The 17,508-nt window shown below is 48.8% G+C and overlaps 2 protein-coding genes across 3 annotated transcripts in view; one reads left to right on the top strand and one right to left on the bottom strand.

The window, feature by feature from the left end:
• The first annotated feature begins 324 nt into the window (after positions 1–324).
• Positions 325–13,502, top strand: FAM104A (family with sequence similarity 104 member A). The gene is made up of 4 exons (XM_044296077.1): positions 325–466; positions 1,425–1,558; positions 8,541–8,634; positions 10,512–13,502. The coding sequence occupies exons 2-4, from the start codon at positions 1,542–1,544 to the stop codon at positions 10,728–10,730; spliced, it is 330 nt and encodes a 109-aa protein (XP_044152012.1). The 5' UTR covers positions 325–466; positions 1,425–1,541; the 3' UTR covers positions 10,731–13,502.
• Positions 11,057–17,508, bottom strand: part of COG1 (component of oligomeric golgi complex 1) — a 20,685-nt gene continuing 14,233 nt past the window's right edge. The window contains exon 14 of one of the 2 annotated variants that reach the window (XM_044296074.1): positions 11,057–13,690. In XM_044296074.1, the coding sequence (XP_044152009.1) occupies positions 13,553–13,690 (138 nt within the window). In that variant the 3' untranslated portion in view covers positions 11,057–13,552. The remainder of the gene's footprint in view (positions 13,691–17,508) is intronic. The other variant, XM_044296075.1, reaches the window with a different exon arrangement.

Genomic DNA, 17,508 nt, shown 5'->3' with positions numbered 1-17,508 from the left:
GTTGCTGTGGAGGGGCTGATCGACCCGCCGTGCCAATGAATACATAGCAATATTACAGTTGTTGGTCCCATCACTCCAGAACTACAATTCCCAGCATGCTCCGTTTATTTCTATAGGAGTTATGAGAAGAGCAGAGTCAGTGTGCATACTGGGAGTTGTAGTTTCACAAACACATGGAGTGCCCTGCTCTAGTTGAAAAACAATATGGTCGTTCACGAAGGTTTTGTTTTTTAATATAACCAAGAAAATGGCCTCCCTACTTGCCACTCCGGCGACATTTGTGAAGCCGCTTTCTTATTGGTCCACCGCAAAGGCTGCGTGATGACGTCACAAGGCCCTGTATCCGGCTGCAGCTTGGGTTTGGACCATGGAGCCCGGTGGGGAATGAGAGCGTCAGCCAGCGTATGAGGAGTATGAGCCGGACCGGGAGAAGCCGGGGCAGCAGCCTCGGGGAGACGCAGCCTAGGTGAGGCGGGAGGGGCCGGCCCTTTGTATCGCCTTCTGTGGCGCTGCTGTGGGACTACAAGTCTCAGAATGCCCTGCCTGGGACCACTGCCGCAGTGTTCTGTGGTGAGCCCCGTATATACCGCCATGGCCTCCCATTATAATAGACCCCTTCAGGACCAGGCCGATTCTGACCTCTTGTTTTCACTCTTTCCTTCCCAGAGCCATCCCTTTTTTTATCTTTTTATTTATTTTTTAAACACATTAACTGTAACAAAAAAATGTACAAAAAAATACATATATTAATTTTTTTTTGTGCCATTGTTTGTTGAGGTTTTGCTTTTATACCGATCACTGCACGGTAGAAATGCCACCATTTTATTTAGCCAGTTTTGAGTGAATAGGGCATGCTGGGACATGTAGTTTCACAGCAGTCATCTTTGAGGGGGAGGGGGGGGGGACAAAGATGGCGGGTCTGGGGGTCTTCACTAGGTTTCGGTTGCTGTGTTAACCTGTAAACCACGTAGGTGCCGCGGTCGCTGTTGACCGCGGCGTCGGGTTTTGTACAACTTTGTTCAGCAATCCAGAGTCTGAGGTTTGGATATTGATGGACTAAATATCAGATCAGTGGGGGGACGTCCGACTCCTGGCGCGGCCACGTGATCGGTCGCATGACCTTGCAGCAGCTCAGTCCCGTGTAAAGGGGTCAGCCCATCTCACACCAATGTCCGATAGATATGGGTTCCACCTATGGGGACCCCAAAATGAACGAGTGTGGCACCACGCATGGGAACCACTATAACCCTGATGGCACAGCAGATTCCAGGGTATGACACCAGGAAAGGGGGCGGCTGTATCTATGTCCTGTCGGGATACCACCTTTTGTGCGGCGCTTCCCCCTTGACATTAGGGCACCTCATAGTCTTTTTGAATTTGCATGATTTTTTTTATTTTATTTTTTATTTTTTTCCCCCTTTCAGCCTGGACTAAGCAGCAGAGACGTCTTACTGGACCCCAGCCCACACCCCCCACGTATTTCCTGTGGAACCCCCATCGTCAGAGCGAGGATCCCGGTACAGCCGGACCCCAGAGCCCAGATGTTGCCCGATAGCAGGTCAGAAGTCAATGTTGCCTGGCTTTCTTTGATGAATGAAATGGGTCATTAGAAAATTCTGATCCCTGGTGACAACTCGCTTGGATGTCGAAATAATAGCTAAATTGGTTGTCACTCGGGAGTCATTATATGATCATTTAAAGAGGACCCGCCCCCTCTCCTGACATCTCCGTTTTAGTAACTGCTTGCATTCTCCATGTAATAACCAGTCTGGAACATGATGTCCCGTTCCTCTATTATTCCTACTAGAAGTTTCTGAATGAATTGGCAGCAGTTTGCAGTGAAGGTCCAGTTAGGGGGGGGGGGGGGTGTCCTGCATGAGCTGGCGCATGCACAGTATCTGCATAGTGTTTCTTCCCTGTGCTGGTATCAGCCTCAGGGAACGAACTGCGCATGTAGTGCTAGCTCGCACATTGCAAGATTACGGCGCTCTAGCTTTGTGACGTCGGGGAGCAAGGAGGAGATTGGGAGGGTAAGGGGCGGTGCTGGGCTCAGAGTCAAAACGCTGGACTCCTCTCTCAAGCATGGAGGAGACAGGACTCCTCTAAGGTCATTTACATATCTATAAAATCTTTTTTTTTTTTTTTTTTTTTTTTTAATACACAATAAAAGCACACAGAGCTATGGGGACTGGGTATTGCGGTTGTGCTAGCGTCAATCTAGAAAGCCATGTCCTCAACTCTATACACACAATCCCGGTGACCGGTTCCCTTTAAGTGACCCCCCAAGGGTCTTGTATGGGGAAAAAAAATAAGATATGAAAAAAATTCCGCCACAGATCCGTAAACTATATATCCCCCTATATCAAAATCAGGGACGACATTTTAATAAATGTAAAAATGTACTTTGTGCTTTGAAAAACTGACTTAAAAAAAAAAAAATTTTCCCTGGTCTAAAAAGGCCCTCGTATGACTGAAAATAAAGCTGTGGTCCCCCTTTACTCTTATTATACGCCTCCGCTCCAGCGGTTACGCGTTATTACGGTACTTTACATCTTCGGGAAATCAGATGAATAGGAGAAAAGCCAGAGCCGGTGACATCACTGCTGTAATCAAGATATAGCACAGGGTACGTAATCTGCGGCTCAGGTGACACTACCACTCCCAGCATGCCAGGATAGTCAGCAGCTTGCAGGGCATGCTGGGAATTTTAGGCAACTCCACTAGGCCCCTGTTCACCATGATGACCCAACGGCACCCCGCGATCGTGTGCTATTGACGGTGGCATTTACGGCTCCATTCAAACGTCCTCATCAGTTCCGCAATTTTGCGGAACAGGTGCGGACCATTTATTTTCAATGGGGCCGGAATGTGCTGTCCGCATCCGCACTTCCGTTCCGCAAAAAAATATAACATGTCCTATTCTTATCTGCAATTGCGGACAAGAAAAGGTATTTTCTATGCCGGTGATGTGCAGTTCGCAAAACGCGGAACGCACATTGCCAGTGTCTGTGTTTTGCGGATCCACAAAACGCATACGGACGCGTGAATGGACTCTAAGGGCTTAAATGGCTGGGATCATAGTTACTCTTCTAGGTAACGGCTGGCACCTCCTTGCTAATGGCGCCGCCTCATCTCCTGAACATGATATTCAAATCTGATGTGGTAGAAATCTGCGCAGAGTTTGACGTTCTTCCCATGGAAGGGTTAATCCCTGCTACGCTGGCTTCCCGCACCCCACTGCGTACGTGATGCAGTGCTGGGTGGTAAACATGACGTGGCAGTATGTCATGCCATAGACAAGCTTCCATAGTCAGCAGAGGCGCTGCCATCACTCTGCCAACCCAGCAGCACTGCCTGTGCTTGTACAGAGACTGAACAAGCAGGGGGAGCTGGGTTTGCTGTGGGTAAAAGCGTCTGCGTTCTCAGCAGGTCCGATGGGCATTTCTTCCACTCGTTTGGATGTGACGATGGCATGCAGCTTGGAAGGCAGGTGTCCTCCTTCACTGCCAGGGCCTACATTGCTCTAATGCATCTAAAATAATCCAAATACATTGACTTCTATGGTTTATTGTCTAGCAGTTCCTGTGCGCACCTATGGGACTCTGGTTACAGGCTACCTGTTGTAGTCAGACCTTGCAGTTATGTATTACATCTGCATTCCCTCTGCCCCCCCTTTGTGCGGTCAGACTATGGGGGGTGGGGAGTGTCTGCACAGGTGCTGTAAACACAAAACGGTTGTTGTGTTTGTGTCTATCCCTAGGCGTGTTCTGTGGTAGCTATGTACTGAAGCTTCACTGTTACACTAGGGCCCCTAAGGGGTTAAGACAATGCGCCACCTTTTTACAGCAGTCGGGCTGTTTAACCCCTTTGATGCAGTGGTGAAAAGCAATCACAGCATGGAAGTGGTTTAGAGGGAAGGAGCTCTTCATCTCCAATCAGCACCCCGCAAATGAGATTGTGGGGTGCTGATGTTTTCCTATGGCCTAATGAAGACCCCAGGCCTGCCTGCTGTGTATCCTAGCAGGCCGCACCTCTGTGGCGCAGCCAGTATACGGGCGCATTCACACGACCGTAGGCCGTCCCTGCTCGTATTGCGGACCGGAAATAGTGGCTCTGCAATATACTGGCACCGGCTATATGAATCACAGATGCGCACCCGTTGACTTGAATGGGTCCGCCATCCTCAAGTTTCAGCGCGGAGGCACGGATTAGAAGCGCTTCTGTGGGCTTTTTGATCCGTGCAGAGGTCGCAATAACGTTTGTACAAGCGTCAGACGCCTGTTCAGTCCATTTTACTCCCTGGAAAAAGGAGTGTCAATATGCCTTAGACTTTCCCCCACATTCATCAGCGCAATGAGCGCTGCGATCTGCCTGTGCCTGAATTAGCCAATGGCAAAGCTCCATACAGGAGCTTTGTTACTGGTTGGTTTGGGCGCGCGCCAGAGCGATACAGTTCTTGCAGCAGGGGAAGATGGTGGGTGCTGGAAGGAAGAGGGGCCGGTTCCCGGGGCGGCTGTAGTAAGGTGAGCAAGGCGTGCTGCCCAAGGACCGCGGGAAACGCTAAGGAGCTGCAGACTCGTGTGACCGGTCCCCGGCCTGAGAGAAGAGCTGTCCTCAGGCCTGTGTGTGTCCCGGCACCTGGGCGGAGTGGGCCGGGGGTCGGGAGAGTTGTGGCAGTGATAATCTCAGCTTGTCAGTCTTCAAGTGAGTGATTCTCCCCCCCCCCCCCCCCCCCCCTTCCTCAATCATGGTCCTGTCTCCCAGTTCTCTGCACCCCCCCCTCTGCTACCTCCTGGTTCTGTACACCTTGCTATCACCCCCATAACTAGCACCCCCCTCTGGTTGCAGGATAATGAGGAGCGTAGTCTCTAAGTGTGTGCAGAATAGTTATCATGAGGACGTGACTTACAGAAATAAAAGAAGGGGAGACACAAAACCTTATAGGATTCCCCCCCACCTCTACTAGTGACCCTGCTCCCTCCCGTCTCCCCGCTGGTGACCCTGCTCCCTCCCGTCTCCCCGCTGGTGACCCTGCTCCCTCCCGTCTCCCCGCTGGTGACCCTGCTCCCTCCCGTCTCCCCGCTGGTGACCCTGCTCCCTCCCGTCTCCCCGCTGGGGACCCTGCTCCCTCCCGTCTCCCCGCTGGTGACCCTGCTCCCTCCCGTCTCCCCGCTGGGGACCCTGCTCCCTCCCGTCTCCCCGCTGGTGACCCTGCTCCCTCCCGTCTCCCCGCTGGTGACCCTGCTCCCTCCCGTCTCCCCGCTGGTGACCCTGCTCCCTCCCGTCTCCCCGCTGGTGACCCTGCTCCCTCCCGTCTCCCCGCTGGGGACCCTGCTCCCTCCCGTCTCCCCGCTGGGGACCCTGCTCCCTCCCGTCTCCCCGCTGGGGACCCTGCTCCCTCCCGTCTCCCCGCTGGGGACCCTGCTCCCTCCCGTCTCCCCGCTGGGGACCCTGCTCCCTCCCGTCTCCCCGCTGGGGACCCTGCTCCCTCCCGTCTCCCCGCTGGGGACCCTGCTCCCTCCCGTCTCCCCGCTGGGGACCCTGCTCCCTCCCGTCTCCCCGCTGGTGACCCTGCTCCCTCCCGTCTCCCCGCTGGGGACCCTGCTCCCTCCCGTCTCCCCGCTGGTGACCCTGCTGAACAGACTCTGTCGACTATGATGGGATCCATTCAGTTTCTGTTCAGGATCTGTCTTTTTACCAGACCAAAAAGTGCTGCATACAAGGCTTTTTTGTGTGATCTTTCGACAGAATCTGCCACAGAGGCTCCAAACGCAGCCTCCAACGCACTTGTGGGCAAATGCAGGCCTATGTATTATGTATATGAATTTCTGCAACTTTCGTTCTCCTCCTCGGGTAAAAATACTCCACAAAAACGGTCAGAGGAGTATTTTTACTCTTCTGGAAAAAACATAGTCCGACCTCTGGATCCGTGCCTCTGCCCCGCTAAAGATAGGACATGTCCTATCTTTTGGCGTATATATTGCGTCCTTGTATGGGTCCGTGCCGCAGTACAGGATTCACACGGCTGGTGTCCATGCATTGCAGACTACTATTGGCGGTCCGCAGCACGGGCACAGATGGCTTACGTTCCTGTGAATGTATCCTAACACAGACAGTATATTTATATGCAGTACATTAACAGAGAATTAGTGATCAAAACATCTAATATTGAAGTCCCGTTTTGGACTATTATATGGTTAAAAAAAAAGGTGTTTTTTTTTTATAGTAAATTCCTAGTAAAAAAAAATATATATAATACTCCTTTTTCCATTGAAGAAATGCCTTCTAATGGAAAAGTTGCAAAAGTAAGTCCCTCCACAAATTTAGCATGGTCACGTCTGTAATGACCCGCACTACATAGTTATCACATTTATCTCGTACAGTGAACGGCTAAAAAAAAAAAAAATACCAGAATTGCTACTTTTTATTTGCCAGCCTAAAAAAATGGAATAAAAATCGATCAAAAAGCGTTTATACCTCAAAATGATAGCAATAAAAACTAAAATCAGGATCTGTACCCCAAAATGGTGGCATTAAAACTGCAGCTTGTCCCGCAGAGGACGAGCCCTCCTACAGCTGCATCAACGTAAAAATAGAAAAGTTATAGCTCTTGGAAATCGCTGGGATATGCCCCCATTGTCTGATAGGTGCGGGTCCCAGCGGTGTATCAGGTACGGAGCCCCTCAAAGTGGTGGCTGGAGGACTTTGAGAACGGAGCCCCGAAAGTTGTGGAGGGCGCCCTGCACATGCGCAGCTGCCCTCCATTCATCCTTTATGGGGCCCCAAAAAAATAGACTAGCACTGGCTCGGCTATTTCCGTCGGACCCATAGAAGTGAATGGCAGCGGTGGTCGGTCATGCGCGGTGCGCTCCCATTCACTCCTATGGGGAGAGCGCTTGGTGGTGGCCGGACCGAAGTCCTCCAGCCGCCACTTTGCGAACTCCGTTCCTGATATAGCGCAATGCCCCCATCGTCTGTGATGAGACAACCCATTTAAGGCTCAAAACAGGCTGGTCACGGAGGGGGTTAATGGCTGATAAAGGAAAGCAGTTGCGTGTCCTGTCCAATATGAGAAGATGATTTTCGTCCATCTCAAGGTGCCTTTGCGTAATTAGACATTCGGCTTAGATGCATGTCAGACAGGCGGCAGATTGGCGCAGCGATCGGGAGCAGCGTAGAAAGCAGGTGGTTTGCAAATCTGATAATCCCGTGAGAAAATGCCCGCGTGGTGTCTGGTGCGAAGACGTGAACTGATTCCGGAAACTGCTGACTTTCAGCTTCTTCAGGCCTCATGCACACGACATAGTTTTGGTCCACATCCGATCCGCATTTTTTTTTAGATCGCATTCATTTGGAGCCGTGAAATACGAAGACAGTGAGCAAACGGATATCATCCGTGTACTGTCTGCATCTATGCGGCTGTTCCGCAAATTAAATAACCTGTTCTGTTCTTTCCATTTTGGTCATGTGTATGTAGTCTAATGAGGCTTTCGCTCTAGTCCAGGGGTCAGCCACCTTTGGTCTTCCAGCTGTTCTGAAACTACAACTCCCAGCATGCTCCATTCATTTCTATGAGAGTTCTGAGAAGAGCAGAGCAAGTGTGCATGCTGGGAGTTGTAGTTTCACAACACCTGGAGTGCCGGCGGTTGCCTACCCCTGGTCTATTCTGTGCGTGATGCGAATGAAGCCTATGGTCCTAACCTAAGGCTAGCCATACATGTCATCCCACAGGTGTTTCGCCCAACCACCCCTACCTACAGCGCACACCTGGCTCAGCCGAGCATGCAGGTGTCCTGGGGAGGGGGCGAGTAAGCTGCTCTGTTGTGACTGCTTATCTCGCAAAAAGTATCGGGCATGTTGGAATTCTACGTATTCTTTCTACATCCGTATATCTGTTCTGAAAAATGGGGGAAGTCAATAGTTCCATAAATAAAATTTGGATGCAACATGGATCACAACCGTATTTTACTGATATGCGGACCACAAAACAGACCAGTTCGTGTGTATGGCCGGCTATGTCCACTGTGTACTCCCGGTCGCTGATCGGCAAGGGTGAGGGATGTTGGACCCCACCAATCAGATATTATGGATGGCTTATCCTGAGTAGTGCCAAAAAAAACTTTTAAAGGGATTATCCGACACTAAGAAATGCTCCCCCATATACTGGGCTCCTCACACTGATTATACTTACCCGGCTCGCTCCTGGGCTCTGCACCGCTGCTGCTGCGCGGATGAAAACATCCGGTGTTGTGGGGGAGGCAGGCAATGGTGGACGGGGACGAGCCTCCATAGCGTCACCCACGATGCTAGGAAGGCTCGTCCCCAGGAGCAGCGCAGGGAGCCTGGTAAGTAGAATCGGTGTGAGGGGCCCGGGCATATGGGGGAGCATTTGTTAGTGTCGGATAACTCCTTTAAGATGAGAGAACCCCTTCTTAAATGATAGCGGTCACAAGAATGTTTAGAGAAAACAACCTAATATCCACATGTGATGATTATCTAATGCTAACCTATTAATCCTCTCTCTAATTCTGCATTTCTAGGAAGAGACGGCGAAATAATGATGTCTCCCAGCTCCCACAGTCTAAACGGAGCAACGGGAGCCCCACATTCCAGGACTGGGAGGCCGAGGCGGAGGTAAGTGTCCCCTGCCTGCAGCACACAATGGGCCTACTGTCATCTGCCGGTAAACATATGACTCCAGCAATTAACCTTTCAGTGCCCATGAATAGGTAGATGTACTCACCTACTGAGATCTGTATGAAGAACCGGGGGCCTTGGCTGTCTTATGGAGGGTTCTCCAAGGCATTAGAAGTGTAAAGATTCCCCCCATTTGCAAATGGTGCCATGTTTGATAATGGTCAGAAGTGAGAATATCCTTCCCACAATGCACAAGGTTTTCTCTTGGTGAAAACAGTGAACCCGTGATGCCGTTATTGAGCAACCAAATCATTCTGATGGGTAGAAGTGTCCCACCAGTGGAACAGGTTTTCATAGCTCAGACCTTTATCTGAAAAATCTGATTACTACTGCAGCATGAGACAATGACATTACTCCAGATGCTTTACCCAGAATTGGTGTTGAGCGAACTTGTGTTTTTAAGTTCTGCGTTCAAAGTTCGGGTTATTGAAGAATCTCGTTATGGATTTCAAATTCTGTTATGGTCCATGGTAGCAGAATCCATAACAGGATTCTTCGATAACCGGAACTTTGGACGCAGAACTTAAAACACAAGTTCGCTCCACACTACCCATAATCCTTGGAATTGGGTTGTCAGACAAGTTGTTTTCTTCTGTTTGTGTCTGATTACTCAAGTCTTCAGGTCAAGGCAGAGTTGACATTGAACTAAGGGGTAGAGAATGGGGAAGGAGGCTCAGCAGGAAGTAAACCAGGCCTATCTTATCTGTATTAATCAGATTTTTTTATGTAAGTGATATTAGGCATTACAGATTGACCACCATGAATTTATTAAACCTTGAAAGATCCCTTTACCCCACCGTGTGATCAGTGGGGGGGGGGTCTAACTGCTGCAACCCCCCACATATCCTAATACTAGTCCTAGTGCCTCTCCTTCCATCGGTGTCCCTCACGGAAGGCTAGGCTTTTGCATCGTATGGCAGCTTCTATGATGTACTGAAGTTATGCACACCCTGGATAATAGTCCTGTGTAAAAATACCTTCTGGGTGTGGTAGGGTTGTTCCTGATTGCAGGATGACTACTACAGACTGAAGATATGGCAACAGGATCAGTGATGGATTTCAGAGGTTGCTAAATCTGGTGATTATGGGGGACTGCTGTATCTGGGTATAATGGCTGATCTTGCCGTTTTACCTAAATTGACTATGTCAGATTTACCATTGCAAAATAGCTTTCTTCAAAAAGAGAAAAAGTTTCTAGTGCCACTTTGAGGTTAGTGTCCTGCCCGTTAAAGATCCTGGGTTCTGTATGGCTTCAGCTATGGTCGTTGACCTAAAGGGTAGCCACCTACATGTTTGAGGAGAGCTATTCTGTATACTTTTTTCCCCCCATATGAATGGGGCTGAGCTACAGTACCAAGCACGGCCACTATACAGCACTGTGGTTGGTAAGCTGCAAGGAGGCCATGGACCTCGTCAAACAGCTGGTGGACACCCACCAATCAGGTATTGATGACCGATCCTGAGGACAGGTCCTCAATATTAAACACCCAGACAACCCATTTTAAGCAGAATTAGTAACTCGCGGGATATATATGGTCAGATTTGGATCCAGTCTGGCTTTTGCAGTGACAACCTGAAGGGGTTTTTCCACTGTGTAGATGCTATTGTATAGCCTGAGCCTTATTTCGGTTGGTTCTTAAAGGGGTTGTCTGGGTTGTATCTAGTATTGCACCTCAGTTTACATTGAAGTCAGTGGGGCTGGGCTTCAATACCGCATGCAAAACCGCATTTCAAACCCTGGGCAACCCCTTTAATATTATAGTATTCGTTTTGTACTTTTGTAACTTTTTTTTTTTTTTCCCCTTCTCCTTTAGTCATCAGGGAGCGACAGCAGTAACAGTAACTTAAGCTTGGACCGGAGTAGCGGGTCGGAGAATCTACAGACAGTGGCTGCGTCAGGCCCCGCCACTCCACAGCCATTCTCCGTCCCAGAGCAGTCGGCGCTAAATCAGGGACCCTATGTTGTTATCAACCAGATCTTAAAAGAAGCGCACTTCTCCAGCCTACAGCAGCGGGGGTGCCCCTCCTCCTGACCTGCCAGCCACGGATCCCACCCTGCAGACGGACTATGTGTCTTATGCCAATATTACAGCCCTCCGGTTGCTTCTAAAGCGGCCCCACGAGCCGTTACCTGCTGGCTTTATTCTGTCGTTTCCCACCCATTACCCAAGGTAACAGATTATCACACGATCAGTTCAGCCCCCTGAGCTGGAGACTCCATCTTTCTGTAAGAAGGTGAAGCCTTTCGGACAGGGAATCTTTGCTGGTCAGAGACGCCATCTTGCCGTGTGCATTTAGGTGTTGTGTAAATTTAATTTGTACATATATCATTATTTTTTTTTCCCTTTTTTGGAAGGTGACCTTAATTAGCACTTTTGAAAGGGGGGGGCGCTGTGTATATATACACGAGCTTGGTTCCACCTGCATTTTCAGACAGCAAAAAGCAACGGAACAAAGGACTTGTTGTCTTGGATCAGAGCTTCCACAACCACCACTTCATGTACCTCCTTGCTTGATGTAAGGGTCACCATGCAATCCCCTTAGGACATCATGGCGCTTAATTAGGGAACTTAGACCTTACATCAGATGCTGCCGTTATGATTGTGACATGAACCTACATTGCACCCCCAGCCCTTGTTTGTGGCGGGGGCAACTAAAAGCTGTAGGCGGTTGTCCCACCAGCGAACCTACGGAGCACCTGATGTGATGGAGCCTAGGCCTTCTGGTAGAGATACTTAGATACCTAGTGTATTACGTGGTATGTCATCTATGAAATCTACCAGGCTGGTTCCCAAGTGGTTGGCTGAGCCTGGCAGTAGCATCAGTAGTAAAATTACCGTAGATGTTAGGTGCCAGCAGCTACTTTTTAGACACATTGCCAATTAGTCAAGCGCTGAGTTAGTATGCCTTTAAAGGGGGTTGTACCAGACTTGACATTTTGAACCAACCACAGATGTGTTGGACCCCCACCAATCCAAGCATTCACTGCCTCTCCATGACTGAGATAGCAGAGGACAGTGGTCTAGCGAGAAGGAACAGGGGGCTTGGGACCTCCGCTCTAATAATCATAGGGGCCCCCCGCAATCAGACATCACACATCATGTGGATAGGGTGATGAATGTTAATTCTAGTACAGGACCCAGCAGGTCCTGCCAATCTATTTAAATTACACATAACTCGCCTCTAGAAGAAAGTTTGTAATATACTTAAAGGGGGTACAAGTTATCCCTTATGCACAGGATAGGGGATAACTGTCAGATTGGTGGGGGTCCTACTACTGGGAACCTCACCAATCATGAGAACGAGGGTGGGCCCCTTGCTGCTTCCCTAAAATGACCACGTTGGACGGTCGCACATGTATGGGAGTTCTGGAGTTAGGTGAGCGCTGTATTTGGCTATCTCCAGAACTATTCCTTTCTTTTATGCATGTGCAAATGAGGTGGATTCCAGAGTTTGCGCCCGCACTAGGGAGACGACTAGATATAGCTCCATCCACAACGGAAGTGACGTCTCCTCCATCGTTTAGCCGGGAAACCCGGTAAATGTGACATCGGCGGAAGCTAGATTTTCAGGAGTTTCTGAGCAGCTGATGCAGGCAACTTCAGGCTGGTAAATATATACAAACTTTCTCCTACAGGCGCATTTTATGTAATTGAGGAGGGTCTGTGGGACCCGGAAATCCCTTTTGCTGCTTTATGTACGTAGCAGACCCGAGTGCACTTTGGCTTTCTGCTCCCAATTTTTGGGGCCCTGGACACTATTCCTGTGTAACACAATATGGGGCCTCCTACTTGATTCTGACGACGTGCACAATGCTCCTATTAATATGAGCTTTCACAGAGCCCCAAAACTCAGCATTCATCAGGCCCTCGACTGGACAGCAGATTTAGGCACCTTTATTAAATAAGCCCCATGCGCTTCACTCTCTGCAGCGCACTCCTCCTCTTTGGTGCTACATTGGTAAGAAGCCATCTAACACCTCCATTTATACCGAATACAGCATTGGTTCGGCAAAAGTTGAAGAAATGTTTTATTTATTTTTTGGAAGTGAAGCACTGTATGAAGTGCACTTGTTCAGTTGTATTAATCTTCTTCAAAAGCCCAGGTTCATGCCTAGGCCTCAGGTGACTAGGTAGGGCAGGCAGCCCGTCACCCACGCAATCTACTCCTCCCATTGTGTAAATCTGTATGGCAAAGGAGATATGTGGAGCAGAGAGAACAGTGATGTTAAAGGGGAACGCACACCCAAAAGTGAGTTACCTAGGTGGGGTCCAGAAGCCTAGGCCCACAGAGATAGGAAATTAGTAGGCACCCAAACCGAATACCCCAAGTCTCTGAACATTTACTTATGCTGTTTGCAAATGCCCAACTTTCCAGTGGGCACAGTCTGATCACCCATGTCTGTGGGTGCCATCAGACAACCCTGAGCAACCTCTTGTGGAGATATGGTGGATGTATGCTTTGTATCCTCATAAATGACTTTATCGTCCAGTGCCTGCCATTGATACGGCATGGCTTGACTGTCCCCAGGGGCAGTAAGACAAAGCATTTGGTAAAGTTGCAGGAGGGTGGATGCGTCAATTTAGAAAAATGACCTGGAGTTGCAGAAGTTTTTCAGTTGTCTTAAATGAGAATACTCGATGAGTTGCCAGGGTGGTTTGCTTTTTCTGGCACCAGCTCTCCAAGAAGTCAAGGAGATTTTGTATACCACAGCACCCGTGTCTCTATATATACCTGAGGTGGAAACACAGGCAATACAAACTGGGATTGATGCACAATAAAGTTATTTAATTTGCTCAAAATTACAGTTTGTTACAGTGTGTCAGTTCTTGAAGGTGTGGGTTGGTGGTGGGGGTCACTTGGTCATGCTGGAGAGCCAGCCCAGTTTGAAGAGGGACGGGGCCTGAGCGTCGTCGTCCTGCGTTGCCAGTTGTCTGAACAAGGAGCCTGGTCTGAAAGTGTCCTCCTCCGGTTCGGGGATGGTCCGGGGCATCTGCAGAGAGCAAAAGTTGTCAGGACAAAATGGTACAAGTTGTCAGGCAGTGGGAGAGTTATCAAATTGGGTGCAAAAGACAAGGGGAGGAGAAGCGATCAGACTGCTTTTTGGATATTATTAAAGGGGTTCTCTGGGCTTTTAATACTGATGACCTATCCTCAGGATAGGTCATCAATATAATATCGGCGGGGGTCCGACGTCAGCACCCCAGAGGATCATCTGTTTGAAGAGGAGGCGTGCACCGTGCCAGTGCTGCCTCCTCGTCACTATTTACCTTCTCGCCGTCGCCTCTGCAGCTGTGAGCAGGTGTAATTACACCTAACTGTCCCATTCATTTCAATGGGACGGATCGCTTCTATACAACTGTATGGGAATGATCCGCCCCATTGAAATGAATGAGACTGTTAGGTGTAATTACACCTGCTCACCGCTGCAGAGGCGACGGCGAGAAGGTAAACTGTGAAGAGGAGGCGGCACACGCCTCCTCTTCAAACGGCTGATCGGCAGGGGTGCCGGGTGTTGGACGCCCGCCGATCTGATACTGATGAGTTAGGCTACTTTCACACTGGCGTTTCGGTGCCTGCCTGTGAGATCCGTTTCAAGGCTCTCACAAGCGGCCCCAAACGGTTCAGTTCAGCCCAAATGCATTCAGAATGCATCCGTTTGGCTCCATTCCACCAAAACGCTGCTTGCAGAGTTTTGATGTCCACCTGGCCGTGAGGAGCCAAACTGATCCGTCCTGACTTACAATGGAAGTCAATGGGGACGGATCCGTTTGACGTTGACACAATATGGTGCAATTGCAAACTGATCCGTCCCCCATTGACTTTCAATGTAAAGTCTGGACGGATCCGTCTGACTAACAATTAGACTTTTTTCTTAAATAGAATGCAGACAGACTGATCCGGTCTGAACAGATACCATAGTTTGCACAGACTGATCCGCACCTATAATGCAGATACCAGACGGATCCGCCCCTAACGCAGGTGTGAAAGTAGCCTTATCCTGATCAAACCCCTGCACAGCCCTTCTAAATCTCTGCCAATGTCAGAGGGAATAACGACACACCGCAAACGCTCGTGCAACTGTGTAAAAAAAAAAACAACTACATTGTAAGTCAGGATGGATCCGTTTGGCTCCACATCGTCAGGTGGACACCAAAACACTGCAAGCAGCGTTTTGCTGTCCGCCTCAAAAGCAGAACTGAGACCAAACTCAGTCAAACTGATGCATTGGGTCTGAACTGATCCGTTTTGGACCGCTTGTGAGAGCCCTGAAACGGATCTCAAACGTAAAGCCAAAACGCCAGCGTGAAAGTAGCCTTAGGGCTCTTTCACACTTGCGTTCTTTTCTTCCGGCATAGAGTTCCGTCGTCGGGGCTCTATGCCGGAAGAATCCTGATCAGTTTTATCCTAATGCATTCTGAATGGAGTGAAATCCGTTCAGGATGCATCAGGATGTCTTCAGTTCCGGAACGGAACGTTTTTTGGCTGAAGAAAATACCGCAGCATGCTGTGCTTTTTGCTCCGGCCAAAAATTCTGAAGACTTGCCGCAAGGCCGGATCCGGAATGAATGCCCATTGAAAGGCATTGATCCGGCCTTAAGCTAAACGTCGTTTCGGCGCATTGCCGGATACGACGTTTAGCTTTTTCTGAATGGTTACCATGGCTGCCAGGACGCTAAAGTCCTGGCAGCCATGGTAAAGTGTAGTGGGGAGCAGGGGAGCGGTATACTTACCGTCCGTGCAGCTCCCAGGGCGCTCCAGAGTGACGTCAGGGCGCCCCACGCGCATGGTTGACGTGATCGCATGGCACGTCATCCATGCGCATGGGGCGCTCTGACGTCATTCTGGAGCGCCCCGGGAGCCGCACGGACTGTAGGTATACTGCTCCCCCGCTCCTACTATGGCAACCAGGACTTTAATAGCGTCCTGGGTGCCATAGTAACACTGAACGCTACTTAACGGATCAGTCTTCAAATGCTTTCAGTACACTTGCGTCTTTCCGGATCCGGCGTGTAATTCCGGCAAGTGGAGTACACGCTGGATCCGGACAACGCAAGTGTGAAAGAGGCCTTAGAGAAACATGGCTTATTTCTTCTGCAAGTAGCACCGCAGGTTGTGTCAGGTCCTGCAGCTCGGCTGTATTCTGCAGGACCAGACACAACCCATGGACAGTTGTGGTGCAATGTCTGGAATAAAGCCGGCACATTTTCTTGATCTATACAGTTGAGTTCAAAATAATAGCAAAAAGTGAATAAAGCTCAATCCTTCTAATAGCTTCTATTTCCATACACAAATGCATTGGGAACACTACACGTTCTATTCCAAATCAAAACATGAAGAAAAATATATCAAATGTGTGTTGTTCCTCTAAAAGAAAAAAAAATTGAAGAAAAGTGATTAGACTGTTCAAAAAATAGCAGTGTTTGTATTCTTTACAAACTCAAACATTCACTTTATAAACTGAGAAATGTTTGAAGATTTTGCTTTCCTTTGAATCCCGTCACTAATATTTAGTTGTATAACCGCTGTTTCTGAGAACTGCTGTACATCTGTGTTGCTCGGAGTCACCACCTTCTGGCCCCTGTGACCAGGTATTCCAGCCCAGGAGGATTGGACTACATCCCACGGTTCTTCTCTAGTTCTTGGTTTTGCTTCAGAAACTGCATTTTTGATGTCACCCCACAAGTTTTCTATTGGATTAAGATCCGGGGATTAGGTTGGCCGCTCCATAACGTCATTCTTGTTGGTCTGGAACCAAGATGTCTCACGTTTACTGGTGTGTTTGGGGTCGTTGTCTTGTTGGAACACCCATTTCAAGGGCATAACCTCTTCCAGTATTCTGTTGGATTCACACTGATCCATGATCCCTGGTATGCGATAAATAGGCCCAACACCTTAGTATGAGAAACATCCCCATATCATGATGCTTGCGCCACCATGCTTCCCTGTCTTCACAGTGTACTGTGGCTTGAATTCAGTGTTTGGGGGTCGTCTGACAAACTGTCTCCGGCCACTAGACCCAAAAAGCACAATCTTACTTTCATCAGTCCACAAAATGTTGCGCCATTTCTCTTTAGGCCGTCAATGTGCTCTTTGGCAGATTGTAACCTCCTCAGCACATGTCTCTTTTTTTCCCACAGCGGGACTTTGAGGGGCTTCTTGCAGACAGCTCGGCTTCACATAGGCGTCTTCTAACTGTAACAGGACTCACAGGTAACATTAGACCGTCTTTGATCTTCCTGGAGCTGATTGTTGGCTGAGTCCTTGCCATTGTGGCTATTCTTCTATTCATTCGAATGGTAGTTTTTCTCTATATTCCACGTCTTTCGGGTTTTGGTTGCCATTTTAAAGCATTCGTGATCATTTTAGCCGAGCAGCCTATCATTTTCTGCACTTCTTTATATGTTTTCCCCTCTCCAATCAACTTTTTGATCAAGGTACTTCTGAACAACATCTGGAACAACCCATTTTCCTCAGAATTTCAGAGAGAAATGCACTGTAACCAGCATGTACAACATTTGCTGCCTTCCTTCCTTCCTTAAATAAGGGCAATAATTGCCAACGGTTTTTCAAAGAATGAATGAGCTCACTCATTGAACTCCACACTGCTATTATTTTTAACAAGACCCTTTCACTAAGTGATTGAATTACAGAGAATCAGCAGAATGCATATCATGACTGTTGGATTTCTATTACTCCTGCTAGTAAATTATTTGCCATGTAGAAAGAAATATCATTTCTACCAAAAACAGTGATTGATCAGGTTAGTGATGTCTGACTGCTAATATTTTTAACACAACTGTATATTGC

This window comes from Bufo gargarizans, chromosome 6, assembly GCF_014858855.1.
Source record: "Bufo gargarizans isolate SCDJY-AF-19 chromosome 6, ASM1485885v1, whole genome shotgun sequence".
Lineage (NCBI taxonomy): Eukaryota > Metazoa > Chordata > Amphibia > Anura > Bufonidae > Bufo > Bufo gargarizans.
Note: the sequence above shows the minus strand (reverse complement) of the source record. Positions and strands in the feature narration are given on the sequence as shown.